This window comes from Panthera uncia, assembly GCF_023721935.1.
Source record: "Panthera uncia isolate 11264 chromosome B2 unlocalized genomic scaffold, Puncia_PCG_1.0 HiC_scaffold_25, whole genome shotgun sequence".
Taxonomy (NCBI): Eukaryota; Metazoa; Chordata; class Mammalia; order Carnivora; family Felidae; genus Panthera; species Panthera uncia.
Window position 1 is genome coordinate 2,782,747 of NW_026057581.1, and position 16,025 is coordinate 2,798,771.

At 46.7% G+C, this 16,025-nt stretch overlaps 5 protein-coding genes across 6 annotated transcripts in view; 1 reads left to right on the forward strand and 4 right to left on the reverse strand.

Annotated features, from left to right (window-relative positions):
• Positions 1-15,121, reverse strand: part of LOC125939373 (uncharacterized) — a 561,003-nt gene extending 545,882 nt beyond the window's left edge. The window contains exons 1-2 of one of the 2 annotated variants that reach the window (XM_049654812.1): positions 14,613-15,121; positions 8,426-12,587 (exon numbers count right to left, since the gene is read on the reverse strand). In XM_049654812.1, the coding sequence (XP_049510769.1) occupies positions 14,681-15,121 (441 nt within the window). In that variant the 3' untranslated portion in view covers positions 8,426-12,587; positions 14,613-14,680. Of the gene's footprint in view, positions 1-8,425; positions 12,588-13,336 lie in introns of those variants that run through there. The other variant, XM_049654811.1, reaches the window with a different exon arrangement.
• LOC125939382 (histone H2A type 1-E) lies at positions 2,730-3,173 on the reverse strand. Its single transcript, XM_049654821.1, has one exon. It carries the CDS (start codon positions 3,150-3,152, stop codon positions 2,766-2,768), a length of 387 nt encoding a protein of 128 aa, XP_049510778.1. The 5' UTR covers positions 3,153-3,173; the 3' UTR covers positions 2,730-2,765.
• On the forward strand, positions 3,429-4,003 carry LOC125939391 (histone H2B type 1-K). Its single transcript, XM_049654835.1, has one exon. It carries the CDS (start codon positions 3,478-3,480, stop codon positions 3,856-3,858), a length of 381 nt encoding a protein of 126 aa, XP_049510792.1. The 5' UTR covers positions 3,429-3,477; the 3' UTR covers positions 3,859-4,003.
• LOC125939401 (histone H4) lies at positions 5,540-6,577 on the reverse strand. The gene has a single exon (XM_049654845.1). The coding sequence runs from the start codon at positions 6,554-6,556 to the stop codon at positions 6,245-6,247; it is 312 nt and encodes a 103-aa protein (XP_049510802.1). The 5' UTR covers positions 6,557-6,577; the 3' UTR covers positions 5,540-6,244.
• Positions 15,122-15,400: 279 nt separating the features above from the next.
• On the reverse strand, positions 15,401-15,826 carry LOC125939379 (histone H2A type 1-H-like). The gene has a single exon (XM_049654817.1). The coding sequence runs from the start codon at positions 15,799-15,801 to the stop codon at positions 15,409-15,411; it is 393 nt and encodes a 130-aa protein (XP_049510774.1). The 5' UTR covers positions 15,802-15,826; the 3' UTR covers positions 15,401-15,408.
• Between the last annotated feature and the right edge of the window lie 199 nt (positions 15,827-16,025).

The following is a 16,025-nucleotide window of genomic DNA, read 5'->3' on the forward strand; positions in this document are numbered from 1 at the left end:
AGTGAGGTGATTGGCTGGATCTGGAGGAAGGAGGGAGGGCCAGTGGAAGATCCTCCGTAGTCCTTATAGTTGTTGTTGTTTTTTTTTTTGTTTTAAGTTTATTTATTTAATTTTAAGAGAGACAGGGAGGGAGGGACAGAGAGAGAGAGAGACAGAATTCCAAGCAGACTTTCTGCTGTCAGTGCAGAGCCTGACATGGGGCTCGATGTCACCAACCATGAGATCGTGACCTGAGCCGAAGTGAACCACTCAACCGACTGAGCCCCCCAGGTGCCCGCCCCCCCCACCTCCCCCCACCCTGTAGTCCTTATAACTGTTTTATATCACTTTCCCTTTGAGATGAATCAAGCATCTAATACAATCTTACGGGAGTAGACAACATTAGTAAAAATTTTTTAGAAAGTCTGTAGATTTTCTCATTTCTCTAAAAAAAACCCACATCCCTTTTGAATTCCCCAATGAAAGTAAAGAGGTGATACCAGCCATATGTGTTAAAAAGTAAGCTTTACAAACACCGTCACAGACATTACTCACCGTCAGTGTTTACATGCATGTTAACGTATGTCAGAGACATACAAATGCGGGGCGCAGACCCCCCCTCCGGGGAAGCCTTGCTGTCCAGCTGCAGAGCGAGTGCGGTTAGAACAGCCGCCGAGCAACTTCAGGCTTTGCCCGAGTGACAGGACCTGACCCGGCTCTCGTCCAGGGCCTGCAGCCCGCACAGAGCAAAGCGGGGACATGCACACTGGGCCGGGAGGATCTTTGCCCAGTGCGGGACATCGCTGACGGGCGGCTCAGGGGTCTGTGCCCCCACGTTTGTCTGGCCCGCGGCACGGTCTGACCCTCTGTCCGGTCCTAGTTCCTCTTCCTCCTGTCACAGCTGTTGGTCCTTAATAACATCTTGTACCCCAAACTCCACCTGGGCATCCGCTCCCGGAGAACCTCACCAGCGTTGCTCTGTCACCATAATGTTTGTCCTGGGCCTCTGGCATTTTATTATTGCTTTATTCAGTAGGGCTTCCGCGAGCTAAGACCAGGACTAGTGTGGGGGCCCCGGGAGGCCGCCCCAAATGGACCTCTATGGCGTATTGATTATTTTGAATGGGAGCTTCTTGGGAAGCAGCAGGTGCGAGGACCTCACACCATCTTCGGTCCCCCGGGGAAGCAGGAAACATCTCCCTTAGGAAAGGTCACCTCCCAGGACGGAAAAGTAAAAGACCACTTATCACCAGAGAAAGTGAATTGAGAGTAACAAGCCTTGTGACGTCTCTCACCAATCGACTACCTCAGCCCAACTTTTACTTAAAATTTCTTACTAATTATAAGATTCCCAAACATCTGTTTTCTTTACCCTGTCAAATCCTCACTTTTTGTTTTTTTTTGTTTTTTTTTGTCTGTCTCAAGTGTATGAAAATTGCCCGCTTTACAGTCTGTTCAAGTGTCAATTTCATTACTGGGCCTCCCCACGCACGTCACAAAACATTTTTTTCCTCCTCCTAATCCGTCTCATGTCAATTGAGTTCTTAGCCCGGCTCGAAGAAATCTGGACAGAGGAATATTTCTTCCTTCCATTCAGTAGCAAACAGATCTGTGTGTATTGAATTATAAACTGTGCGCTCTTAACATCGCTGTTTGTGACCACACGACAAATTAATACTACTTTTATGGTATCTCTCTTTTTTTTAATGGGTTGGGGTCCACAGATTTTGACAACTTTGATTTGTATTATCAAATTGATTACCTCAGAGATCAGGATTGCTAGTGCTTTTGATGACTCATCCACATTCATCCACATACTACAAAGTCCTACGTTATGCCCCCCACCGTTTGCTTTCATACCGTAGTCTTCTGGGCCTGCTGGCTGTTCCCAACTAATGCCACACACATGTTCTGTCTTAAGGCCTCTGCATTTTCAGTTCCCTCCACTTGTAATTCTCTTCCTCTATCTACCTGGCTCGTCTCTTTTTTAGATGAACGTCGGTCTCTGATCAGATACACCTTTAAAGAAGTTATCTACACTTACCTTCGATCTAAAATAAGGGTCCCCATTATGCTGTGTAGCTGCTCTATTTTCTGCACAAGATATTTGACACCTAACCTATTGTATGATTCTGTGTTTGTCTCTTACTGGAGTAATTTCCACGGAGGCAGATTTTCTAGGTTGCATCCGCTATTGGGTCCTGAGCTGCTGGAAGAGTGAATCAAATGAACACATGGGCTCCAAAGAAACAGGACCAAGGATTTACCAATGTGGGATTCAGTAAATCCTGTGTACTTTTAACCAGTAAGTCAGACTACCTTCGTAATGAAATCTTAAAAGGGGAAGACCACTAAGAATTCCAGCACCTGAGAATTCAGAGCACTTAAGAATCAGTGTCCTTTTCCAGAACTCTTCTAGTACATTCATACAGCTAAATTTCTTCTGGAAAAGTGGTCACTGCATCCAGTACTTTTGGCCGCCTAAAACTGGTAACGGATAACGTAATCAAAATCAGTTCAGGAATTTGCCTGACTGGCTCCATCTGAAACCTCTGGACAAGCCTGTCCTAAACCCGCTACCCCTTCTCTCCAGCTTGTCCTTCCTGTAGGTCAGACTACGTGTAGTTATCGCCCGTAGAATTGACACTTCATCTCCCACGTGATTAACGAGGCCTTACAACACAGTCACCAAAAAACACAGCAGATAGTGTGTACCAGCTTTCTCTTTGATGGCTTAAGTGGCTCTGAAAAGAGCCTTTGTTTGGCAACTTCCCTAACCTTACTGCTTATTTGGCCTTGTGGTGGCTCTCGGTCTTCTTGGGCAGCAGCACGGCCTGGATGTTGGGCAGGACGCCGCCCTGCGCGATGGTGACGCGGCCCAGCAGCTTGTTGAGCTCCTCGTCGTTGCGGATGGCCAGCTGCAGGTGGCGCGGGATGATGCGCGTCTTCTTGTTGTCGCGGGCCGCGTTGCCCGCCAGCTCCAGGATCTCGGCCGTCAGGTACTCCAGCACGGCCGCCAGGTACACCGGCGCGCCGGCCCCGACCCGCTCGGCGTAGTTGCCCTTGCGGAGCAGGCGGTGCACGCGCCCCACCGGGAACTGCAGCCCGGCCCGCGACGAGCGCGTCTTGGCCTTGGCGCGAGCCTTGCCGCCCTGCTTCCCGCGTCCAGACATGACGACCCCAGATGCACAGAGTGTACCTGATACAGCCAGCACCAGGCCAGCACTTTTTATAACCCTATTGAGCGCGAAAAAGAAGACTTTGCATTGGCTAAGCTGGTGGCTTTATTTCATCCAATGAGAATGAAGCTTTGGGAGTCTCGCGTTGCGATTGGGCAGAACTAACTGCTGACGTCAAGTTGACTAGTCACCAATCAGACCCAGGACTGTAACTTGCACCTTATTTGCATAAGGGCTTCTACATAAAAAGGACAAGTTGCGCTTTGCCCGCAGTATAGTTTTCGTTTCTCTTCTCAGCGCGGCAGGTCTTCTCTCGGCCATGCCTGAGCCAGCCAAGTCCGCCCCGGCCCCGAAGAAGGGCTCGAAGAAGGCGGTGACCAAGGCGCAGAAGAAGGACGGCAAGAAGCGCAAGCGCAGCCGCAAGGAGAGCTACTCGGTGTACGTGTACAAGGTGCTGAAGCAGGTGCACCCCGACACCGGCATCTCGTCCAAGGCCATGGGCATCATGAACTCGTTCGTGAACGACATCTTCGAGCGCATCGCGGGCGAGGCGTCGCGCCTGGCGCATTACAACAAGCGCTCGACCATCACGTCCCGGGAGATCCAGACGGCCGTGCGCCTGCTGCTGCCCGGGGAGCTGGCCAAGCACGCCGTGTCCGAGGGCACCAAGGCCGTCACCAAGTACACCAGCGCGAAGTAAAGTTGCCAAGTAAGAATATTTAACCCAAAGGCTCTTTTAAGAGCCACTAACCTGTCAATATCAGAGCTGTAACTACATGTTTAGAATCTAGGCTCCAGTTCAGGCGGTTTCTTTGAGGCAACCATGAGGATTCCATTGCAGTGAGTAATGCCTACTGTGCCCGTAACCGCCTCTGGCTGGAAGGAAGCCGGATGTGCTGTGAGTTGACTCTTGCGGGTTTGCAGCAAACACTCTAGTATGCCCCTTAACGGGAGAGTAACACAAGTTTGTATACGTGTGTTGTGTGAACTAAAAATGATTCCTGGCTGTAACGCGAATGTGGGTCCTTTGGTTGTGAGCAAGAGTGGCTTCCTGTCGATCCTAACAGCCTATTGTCTTGTAACTTTACTCCGTTAGGCGTTCTAATCTGCTTCTATTGGTAAATTCAGTCCCCACTGGTCTTCCAAAGCCAGACTTTTACCTCCGGTTACCGCGTGTCCTGGGCGGTACGATATAATTAGAAAGATACTGTGTGCCGGAGGGGACGTTAGATTCGTAGAGCAGTGCTTTCACCCAGCTTAGGGGAAAAAAAGTGGGCCTCTCCGGCCCATTTGGGGCCGGGACAGTGCCAGACCACCCTGAGGGAGAGAGGTATGAAGGCAAAGATAAGCCTGCCTTTTCTCCTGAGTAAAGAAATGGAATACAAAGGCTCGCAATACTGTGGCTAGCTTACTGGTTCTTCATACTGCCAGAGAGAGAAGGGACAGGTGTTATAATGGGGGAAAATAAGGGCATATAAGTAACCGTTGGAATCTCGTGCCTCTACTGATTTGAGTAAATTAAAGTCTGTGCATCTGTTCGCCTATCTGTAGGAGAGCATTGATCTGAACTTCGTGAATTATGTGCTCTCCAGAGAGAACATGAAATCTGTGTGAATAGAGATGATAAAAGTGACTTTCTTAGGCCCACAATCGGCTCTACTGTAGAGGAGATCGGAATAACGATCAGATTGGGATAGTCACGAGCTGTCCCTGTACTTGTCCTGATACACGTCTGCCATTTCTTCATCATGGGACTAGGACTACAGCCGACTCTCGGTGATGGCTTCTCTAGCCGCGCTAAGCAGAGAAGAATGGTTAAAAACGTTACAGGTTCGTGTTATAGAATATATTTGTGACTTGGTTATTTGACTTGGCTGGCAGTGCCTTTATTTTGCCATTTTAAAATGAGAATAATAAAACCGATCAAGATTACGTGAGAGAGTCCACGGAAAGTATTTACCACAAATTGAAACAAATTATAGGCAGGATTTCTTCTCTTTCACTCTGCCTTTTGTCTTTCATAATGGCTTGCAAATTTTAGGCATTTGGGCCATCAATCATTGCTTACTAAGAGAGTAGGACGATCAGTTGCCAGTAATTTCAGAAAAGTTCCCATCTTCCAAGCCCAATAATGCCATGAGCAGCCTCTTTGAGGAACCGAGGGAAATAACTCCTGTACGAACAGGCATCATTTGCAAGAACTCCTAAGAATATAAACCCAACATTATTAGACCTGACTCCAAAATAGCCAAAAATCTTGTAAGAAAGTAAACAACTTTGTTACGATCAGGGAAATGCAATTTAAATACATGAGATACAATTTAGCAAATGCGGACAGGCAAAAATCTGGTCTGCCAAATGTTCCGGGGGGGGGGGGGGGTTAGCAGGAACTCTGGGCACTTGTGGAATATGGGAATGTAGCCCAAACTACAACCTTGAGAAGCAAGCTGCGCATTTCTTGTCAAGTTGAATATGCACAGATCTTGGTGAGCAATCCCACTCCTAGATAAGGAGAGAAGGCGTACAGCTGAGTACAATGCCCATTGCCGTGCTAGGTCATGGAGGGAAATACAGCAATGTAAATTTCCAACAGAGAAAGGAACGGATAAATCATGAATGTGGTCTACAGTGCAAGAGGACAGATAGATTTTCTCTTCTAGAGCTCTCTGCAAACAAGTTTCCTGTTAAGGGGAACATTACTTTGCTTGGCCTCTTCACGATCGGACATGAAGGGATGTGTTTAAAATGTCTGTGTTAGCTTAGGTTAGTGTGGGCCTGGCCCTTAAGGCCGGACGCTTCCAGATTTTTCAATCTTTGGACTAAGCTAATGATCCAATAATAACCACATGCCGTGCAATGCCACCACGCAGTGAAAAGCGGTCGGGAGGCCCAGGTCCTATCCCGCTGGGTCTCAACTCCCATCCTTCGGCCACATTTAACTCCCGGGGCAGAAGTAACCATTAAGCCGCATTTAAAAACGGCTCTACCGAGACCCGTTTATAGACAAGCACTAAAGCTCTTTTAACGAAAACTTGGGGGCCCTAAAAAGGGCCTTTTTGGTAAGCGACGGGAACCTTTAAAAAACTTTAGCCCCCGAAGCCGTAGAGGGTGCGGCCCTGGCGCTTGAGCGCGTACACCACGTCCATGGCCGTGACCGTCTTGCGCTTGGCGTGCTCCGTGTAGGTGACGGCGTCCCGGATCACGTTCTCCAGGAACACCTTGAGCACCCCGCGGGTCTCCTCGTAGATGAGGCCGGAGATGCGCTTGACGCCGCCGCGCCGGGCCAGCCGCCGGATGGCGGGCTTGGTGATGCCCTGGATGTTGTCGCGCAGCACCTTGCGGTGGCGCTTGGCGCCTCCCTTGCCTAGGCCCTTCCCGCCTTTGCCGCGACCTGACATCTTCCGGAAGTCTGAAAGCAGAAGAATGCAGCCAGAGCGCGCAGCTCTCTTTTATAGGCAACCTCTGCGGACCGGAGTGAGAACCGGAAGGGCAGCGGCGGGAAGTCCGCCTGGGTTGGAGGAGGGACCTAAACCCGAGCCTCCTTTGTTCTCGGAGCGCTTTACACCCAGGACCCGGGCAATTTCCCCTCGTTCTCGTGTAGCGTGTTCCGTACCCCATCCTCATTAAGCAACGAAACTTTAACACTGCAGAGGATACGCTTTAAAGAGCACAGGGAAGAAAATACTCCGTTTATGTCTCTACAAATATGCATGCATTTGCTATGTGTGTAAGACTGTGCATGTTGTAAGGTTATACGGGGGGAATAATGCTCCAAATGCGAACTTCCTAGATGTTGAACAAGATGTGCTAGTAAAACAGAGAATTTTAAGATCTTGCAGGTGTATTGCTAAATTCTCTTCCAGCAAAGGTGGAGCAGTTTTCAGTTTCAACAGCAGTTCCTACTACATTTTACTCATAATGAAGAGAGCCATTAAGATAATCTTAACTATAATAATCCAGACTTGGTTTCTTGTACAGAGAATTAACTTTTAAAAAGTTAACCAGCTAGCTAACCAGTAGGGCATATTATTTTCCCCACTGATTTGAGACAATTAGTTGCTCATATATTGAATATTTCACTTAAAATTATTTCTTGAGTTTTCACTGTTCCTCTGATTAGTCTACTGGCAGTGCTGAAGGTTATATCTGTAACATTGAAAAATAGCATTTCGCTATACATTTATTATGGTAAATACTGTGTTTTCCTAACCTGAAAAATACTGAATCTCTCCATCCATCTAGGTCTTTAAGTGTATCTCAGTAGAGGTGTTTTTTTTTTTTTTTTTTTTTTTTCCCCTAGGTAATATATCATTTGAAAATTTTTTAAAAGCTCTCATTAATTATAAGAGCAATTAATTTGTCATTAGTGAACAAGTAAAAATTCTAATGCGGGGGAAAAAAAGTACACTTTGGTCTTTCTACGAAAATCTTTATGAAAATATACTTAGCTGAAAAATATATATATACAACTTTACTATTGCTTAAATTCTGCGAAATTTTAACACTTTTTTCAGCATTAGCATGTAATCCCCTTGCTATCCAATGATATTATTGCTACCCTTTATATCAATGAATTACTTTTAGCAAATGTTGCATTACAGTATTTCCAAAGTATTCCATTTAAATTTTATAAAAGAAATAAACATAATTTTAAAATGTCATTAAGATATTTAAATTTCTTTTCTGCGTTTATGTGGCAATAAAAGAACACTTGTCCAACACTTGAAGAAACAAAACCCATTCAACCAGTGGGGGTATATTCTATATATTTTATAAAGGGACGGATAGCATAGGTTAGTTCAAGGGCAAATGCAAATAGGAAATAAGAGGCTTAATTCTCCCTGAGGGTCCTTCTATTTTCCATTTTCTGTTTCAGAATTTCTTGCCTTTTTATGGCTAAATAAGTCTTTTGCTGGCCCCTTAACTCAGGGACTTTCCTCAAGGATCTTACTCTCTTTGAAAGGTAATCATCAGGGGAAACAGTCCTCTACTTGCCAGCTTCTTGAGAAGGAAAGGGACCCAAGTTCAGCTGTTACCTGCATCCACACCGCAAAACCTATCTAATGTAAAGGGATGTACCCACTTAGCTATTAAATCTCACTAAAAAAGTGAGGTTTCTTTGTGCCTTTGCAGTCTCTTTAGAAGACTACCTATGATGAGCATAGTATTCTGGCTTAATGTGTGTTGAATAAAAAGATTGTTTTCTTTTCCTTCTTTTTAAATTTATTTATTTATTTATTTATTTATTTAGAAAGCGAGAGCCAGAAGATAGGGTCAGGGAGAGAGAGAAAGAGAACAAGAATCCCAAGCAGGTTCCACGCTGTCAGCGCTGAGATGTGAGAACCATGAGATGATGACCTGAGTGGAAATCAAGAATGCTTAACCGACTGAGCCCCCCAGCGCCCCGCTCCTTTTGCTTTTAATTGTGTTTCTCCAACATGAGTTAATTGGAATACATTTTACAGACCCTACTTTCTCTACTTTAAAAAGTCAGTAAAATTCCCACCAACCAGTAGCCTCCCTCTTTGACTTCATGGATTTTTGCCCGGCAACGCATCCTGTTAAAGTTGGCAGTGGGCAGCGATCTGGAAAGTTGGTCAGGCTCTTTATAGTTTCTGAAAGTGATAGCGGGAGGTATTTATTTCTCTATAAACCTACAGTGTATTAGTTCATGAAAATATAATGCCATTTGGGCCATTTTCTCATACTCACTGACTTTTATAGATCAAGATAAACTTCATTCAAATCAAGGTATTTTCCTTGTACCTTTCACAGCTGAAGGGTAGCTGAGTGTGCCTCTTTCTCGTAAGGATTATTCTGAACTGATTATTTTTGCGAAACAGCAGATACAGGAGAATGTCAGAAAATAGAAGTTACTTTATTGTAAGAGATATTTACATTTTTAAAGGAAATCTTCATTTGTAAGTACCGGGAAGGAAGACTGGTACATAACAAGACAATTTTAATGGAAAAGACACGTACTTTAATGTGCATAACGAACCTTGGCAGCAAACTCAGTTAGTTACACTTGCCAAATACATCCTATGCCTAATGACTCTGTACCGTTTCCTTTAGGCCAAATCTCTCGAGCAGACTACAGCAATGGTTTCCCAACTTCTAGCCTTACTTCTGAACTTTGTATTCACAATACACTTGTGTTAGTGAACTTCCGGAAAAAATGTAGGTCGGGTTGTGCTACTCCCACGTTCGAAGCTTCGAATGGTAATTTCGGATGGTTTATACAACTCAGCTTGGCGTGATCTGACCTCTGCCCGTGACCTCTGCCTGTGACCTCTGACCACTCTGTGAACTCGCTTTCACCCCTTGGCCCCTCTGCTCTTGATCGTCCTTAAACATTCTTGATCTTAGACTTGATCTTTAAATTCCTTATCCTTTTTTGATCTTGCTTAAACATTTCGTGTAAATGACTGCCTTGGGTGTTTGCATTATCTTCTTAGAATACTTTCCCAAACGCACCTGTCAGAATGGCTAAAATTAACATGAATTAATTTCTGATAAGCACCAAAGAGGTATAATCTGTCTCAGGGGGCCTGTTCATCCTCCAAAGGAAGGTGAGGTAATCGGCATAATCTGACCCCCTGACTTTACCCTTAAGGGAAGGTGCTCTGGCCGGAAACAATCTTTTCTTTTCATTTCTTTTGTTTATAACTTTCTTGCCCCACCCTTCTTCCTATAAAAACTTTCCATTTTATACAGTTCCTCAGATGCTGCCCAATTCATGAATCTTCATTTAACGAAGCCAATTAGATTTACTTGGTTGAATTTTGCTTTTTAACAGGTTATTGGCACAGAATGGGCTATTTAACTTCCAACAGTGAGTGTTTTAGGTTTGATGAAATTTGGTACTAAAACAATGTTGCAATCACCTTGAATATATATGTCTTTGTGCATTTGACCAAATATTCGGGACAAATCCATAAAGGTTCATCTTAACCAAAATTTTGACAGAGAATTTGGTCTTCTCATTCCTTACCAGATGAAAACTCAGCAGGTAAGTGGTGCAGTACTGGAGGAAAGTGACAATGTCACCAGAGAGGCCCCAAGACCTGACCTTTACTGCTCAGCTGCTCGTACTGACGTTTGTCCCACGTTTTCCTTAAGCTCTTTTTTCCAGTGTGTGGCTTAATTTAGGCAAAAGACCCGAGGGGCATAGTACCCTGTGATGGAGTTAAGATACAATATTGAGAAGCATTGTCAAGAGACAGCTTTAGTTTGCCTTAAAATGTTTAGACATGTTCTCTGTGTATTACTTAGAAATACAGTGCAGATTTAAAGTTCTTTTTAATTAAAAAAAAACCTTTTTGTTATTATTTTTTCAGACAGGGAGAGACAGCGTGAGTGGTAGACGGGCAGAGACAGGGAGACCCAGAATCTGAAGCAGGCTCCAAGCTCTGAGCTGACAGCGCAGGGTCTGACGTGGGACTCAAACTCACAAACTGTGAGATCATGATCATGACCTGAGCCAGAGTCAGATGCTTAACCAACTGAGCCACCCAAGCGCTCCTCAGATTTTTTATTAATACTGACCTAATTCTGTACTAACAAATACCAACAACATATTAGCATTAGGTATTGAAAGGTGGCAGAATAGGCCACCCCAGAATATTCCACTCTGGCATAAGGTTTATTTTCAGCTGAAGGCATTTGAGATAAAGCAGAGACCAGAAAAGCTCTTGGTCTTTCCCTTCTATCTCTAAAAACAGTAAGTAGATTTATCAAGATGTCTCTCCTTCCCTTTCTACCAGGAAGGGGAAAGGTTAATTCCAGTGTCACAGTAGGCAGTTAGTTAGGCTCTAAGAGGATGCCTGGAGGCCAGGGCGGAGGAGGCCGTGCCCAGCTGCACGGTGGGTCAGAGGCCTGTCTGGCCACACTCCCCTGAAAGCCCCAGCACACTGGAGGGGCCCAAGATGGCGGCGCCAGGACAGGAAGCCCCCCAGCAAGTGAGGAGGAAAAGGCCCAAAACCCTGCTTCCGAGAAATCCCCGCCCCCAGGTAATCAATATTCCTCCTCCTTGTTAACCACTGTCAATAACTGACAGAAACCTCCACCCTGGTTCACACGTGCTCTCTCCCTCCCTTGAGCTCACCGGCTCTCACATCTCGAGGGTACCTCTCATCCACTGTGTTGTGTCTGCCCTTGAATTCTTTCTCATGAGGCGACCAAGAGTCTTCGGTGACATCTTTGATCTGGGCTTGGTCGAGGTCTTAGGGCTCAGGGTCTCCCCAGTTCACCCGGCCACACCAGTAGACAGCATTCGACCCTTATCAACGGAGAAGGCAGCAACTTAAATCTGCCTGACGGACTTCATTCTTGTTCTCCTGGTGACCTTCCCATAACTGACTTCCCCTCACCTTTTGTCTTCGGCTCGTGGGGGCCAAGGGCAGGCCGCTCCAAGATGCGCCACTGGGCATGAAGATTATTCTGAGCTGAAGGCAGTGAAGACCCCGCGGGCTCGGAGAAACTCTTGGTACTAACTACATAGAACAACCTAAATTGGGGGTCTTTCCCAGAACAGGGTTATTGGCGGCGATAAAGTTGATCTGAGTGACCCATCCATAATGGCAGGACAAACATGGAATTAGCATGCGTCTATTGCCCTGTGAATGCATTCCTTCCCTTCCTAGTCCCAGACCTCTGCCCCCTTCTTAGTTCAGGGTGACATACATGCCTTGTTTGGCCTGGCTGTCTTTGGAATTTCCATGTCTGTGTGGATTCCCCATATGTATGCTGTTAAATTTGATTTTCTCCTATTAATTTTTCTCACGTCAATGGGATTCTTAGTCCAGCTAGAAGGACCCTTGAAGGGGACAGGAATTCTTGCTTCCCGACAAGCTGTAGACGGTACTTAAGCCGTACTTCCGAGGCACCTCTGGAGTTCATCTTCCCCAGTGTATCTCCTGTGTACACACGGGGTACACGTCACAGAGACGGTAAACCCCAGATGGAGTCACGTGTGCGAAACCCCACGGCAGCAAACCAAGCCTGAATGCCTAATCTGATCGGTTTCCCACCTTGGGAATGGAACCTTTAGCCACTCAAGGAGCAATTAACCTAGTCTGTGCTGGAGAGATAATCCACCAGTAGGCCCAGCCAATCCCTTTAGGAGGATGACCTTGACTGAAACAATGCACTCTTTGCTAATAATTTCCTTTTTCTGCTGCTTTCCCACCTTGAAAAGCCTTTCGTTTTCTATAGCGCAGCAGAACTCCTTTCTGTTGCTAGATGGGACGCTGCCTGCTCCAGGAATCATAGAAAAAAAGCCAATTTGACCTTTAGTCAGTTGAATTTTTGTTGTTTAACAACGTTTAAATAAACTTCTGTGTGATTTTCTCTTGGGAAAACTGTCTTCTATTGCAGGGGTCTCAGCCAAACACTCAAAAGCATAGAGGATAAATTATTTTTCTTGGCCTATAATTAGAAGACATAGTTAAAGACAGAACAACTGACTAATGAATAAAATCATTTGGGTCACCCAGCTTCTAAAAATCCCATCAAAAGTCAAAAATATTTTACTATGGGGAGTGTGCACTTGAGGGCCCATCATTGTTAGATAAGTTGTCAGCATTTATTTTGATTCCAAGAAGTCATATTTACACTGGGATTCGCAGTACTTATATTTTAAGTACAAGAAATAGAAACAACTGAAAGGTGTGAATATTAATATGAGATATTAATAGACTTCGAGTGTTAAAACATTCCAGATAGGAAGGGGCACTTTCCGGGAAAAATTTAGTTACAGTTGATGAGGCGAGCTGAGGATAAAGTACAGGCCACCACACCGCCCCTCCCCCCAGGTGGGACAAGTGTGATGTTCCTCAGATGCTCCTGGCCGCCCAGGAACAAAGGAAAGAGGTTTCAGTGCTGGCCATGGTGAATGTGGGAAACTAGGGCAAGTGAAAAATTAAATTCCTTTACTGCCTACAACCCATTGACAAGCCCTTGAAACCGGCGGAGTGACCTCAGCCAGGAGCTCAGCTGCCTCGATGATGGCACTTTGCTGGGGACAAAAGAGAACCTTAGCTTAACATTATCCCAACCCCCAGGATCCTGTAAATCTACTTTAACATGTAAAAACTCCTTTGGAAGCTTCCTTGATCTCACCTGCCCCAAGTATATGCTGGCAATCATACTCTAAGCTTATGGCCCCTGATACATACCTGAAGGGTCTCACGGCTGAGGTTTTACCAAACGGTGATAAATGGTGTTTTCCTCGCAACACCAGCCCCTCAAGGCCCCGGAAACCTTGCTTCCAAAATACCCTAGAGACTTACTCTATCCCTGACCCCCTCCCGACCTGAGGATATATAATGAGCTACCCGTCACGACCCCATACAGCTCTTCCTGCCCACGGGTCCTGTCCCTGTGGTTTAAGAAAATCACGTTTTTGCACCAAAGACGTCTTCAAAAATTCTTTCTTGGCCGTCAGTTCCGAACCACCCCACCACCATCACCCCCAAATTTTATCGGGTTGAAAAATAACGGGTAGGTCAACCAAATTTGAGAGCAAGTGCTTTTAACCTGGAGTCCATATACGCCACAATACCTCCAAGGAAAAAAAAATCAGGAGCCTGTGGATGGGGTGGTGGTGCTGATAAGGGGGGGAAGCCTGTGAGTTGGGATGGGGAAAAATATAGTTCGCCTCTGACTAAACTTTAGCATTTCCCTTTATGACGATATTGGGCCCTCAATTTCAGTACCTGTGACTTTGTCACTCACTGGAAATCACAGATGTCTCCAAAAGACTGTATTATGGAACGTGCTAACTATATAAACACACTGATCCCTCCTACCAAATTTATTATTTTTTAAAATTTGGATAAGAAGTGGAATAAACATTTTTTTGCAATGTTTGCATTTTATACCCTTGAAATATTATCCTAAGAAGAATTTCCATAAATGTCATCAGGCAGCCAACGTCGTCCGTGACATTCAAGAAAAAAAGCAAAGAACGTTTTTCTCCCCGTTTTTGAGATGACATCCGTGACAGGGGTCCAGGGCACAGAAAGTAGGAGGCAAGACTGTGCCCTGGGCAATCAAAACCATTGAGAGAGTTTTCCTTATTTGGTGACAACAGGAACAAAAGTAAGTCACGTCAATCAACCTCCTTCCACACCTAACCGGTCAGCTGGGCGGAGAGACCTGGGTCGTCGGGAGCCACAGCACACTCCACCCCTCCATTCAGAAGCATTCCCTGGTCAAACCATACAATCCTCTATTTATAGGATTTTCCTTACTCCACGTGGACCTTGAAGTCTGCAAGGCGGAACAGCCTGTGCGATTTAACTACACTTTACATGTCAATGGCAATAGCTGTGGGAACTAACTTAAAGTGGGACAGAAATAACTACCCGGAAGCAACCAACGGCACTGGATTTTAGGCTCCACCCAAACAGGAGAAACATTTCTCGGGCTCCCGAACGGTGTCCTACCTACCAGCGTAATCCCAGTGTTTCATTCATTTGCCAACACGGAGGGGGCTGGCGAGGGCGGTGCCTCAAAACTTAGGTACTGTTAGGAAGACTGGACGTGGCGGCCAGCCTTGGGATGGCGCACGACAATCGGGCCCTGAAGCTCTCCGTTCGCCTGTAGGCGAACTGGATGTCCTTGGGCATGACAGTGACGCGCTTGGCGCGGATGGCGCACAGGTTGGTGTCCTCGAAGAGCCCCACCAGGTAGGCCTCGCACGCCTCCTGCAGCGCCATCACGGCCGAGCTCTGGAAGCGCAGGTCGGTCTTGAAGTCCTGCGCGATCTCGCGCACCAGCCGCTGGAACGGCAGCTTGCGGGTCAGCAGCTCGGTGGACTTCTGGTAGCGGCGGATCTCGCGCAGGGCCACCGTGCCGGGCCGGTAGCGGTGCGGCTTCTTGACGCCGCCGGTGGCCGGCCGCTCGCTGCGCCGTCCGCCCAAGTCAGGGAGGGCAACTTTTTTTGCGCCAAATTTCATTACCCGAAAAGCTACGTAAACAATGAAGGTACCGAAAAAGTCTATCCCCAATCACCGCCATGGGCTGAAATCTACCCCGCTTGGCACGTTAGGCTTTAATCTATGGTGTCCTGCTTTTTCATCCCAGGACGGAGGATCGTGATGAGTGACCCAATTTCCCTACATCTCCGTTTCCTTAATGTCAAAGAAATGTTAAGTTCTTTTCCAGAAAAGATAGGTGGCCCTGAAAAGAGCCTTTGGGTTTGGACTCGACTTACTCGAGCTACTGTAAACTATCATATAGACCACTACTTGCTCTTAGCCTTGTGGTGGCTCTCGGTCTTCTTGGGCAGCAGCACGGCCTGGATGTTGGGCAGGACGCCGCCCTGCGCGATGGTGACGCGGCCCAGCAGCTTGTTGAGCTCCTCGTCGTTGCGGATGGCCAGCTGCAGGTGGCGCGGGATGATGCGCGTCTTCTTGTTGTCGCGGGCCGCGTTGCCCGCCAGCTCCAGGATCTCGGCCGTCAGGTACTCCAGCACGGCCGCCAGGTACACCGGCGCGCCGGCCCCGACCCGCTCGGCGTAGTTGCCCTTGCGGAGCAGGCGGTGCACGCGCCCCACCGGGAACTGCAGGCCGGCCCGCGACGAGCGCGTCTTGGCCTTGGCGCGAGCCTTGCCGCCCTGCTTTCCGCGTCCAGACATTGCGGCTCAGAAAAGCTACACTGCGATAACTGCCAAAACGAAACCGAACGGGGTAGCAGTTTTTATAACCCTTATTGGGCTTGAAAAAGAAAAGTTTTCATTGGTTAGCATTGCAGCTTCATCTTAACCAATGGAAATGCAACTTTGGAATCCTTGTATTCCGATTGGGCAGAACTCACTCCTGACGTTGCCCTGAGCAGCCACCTATCAGACACAGGACTCTA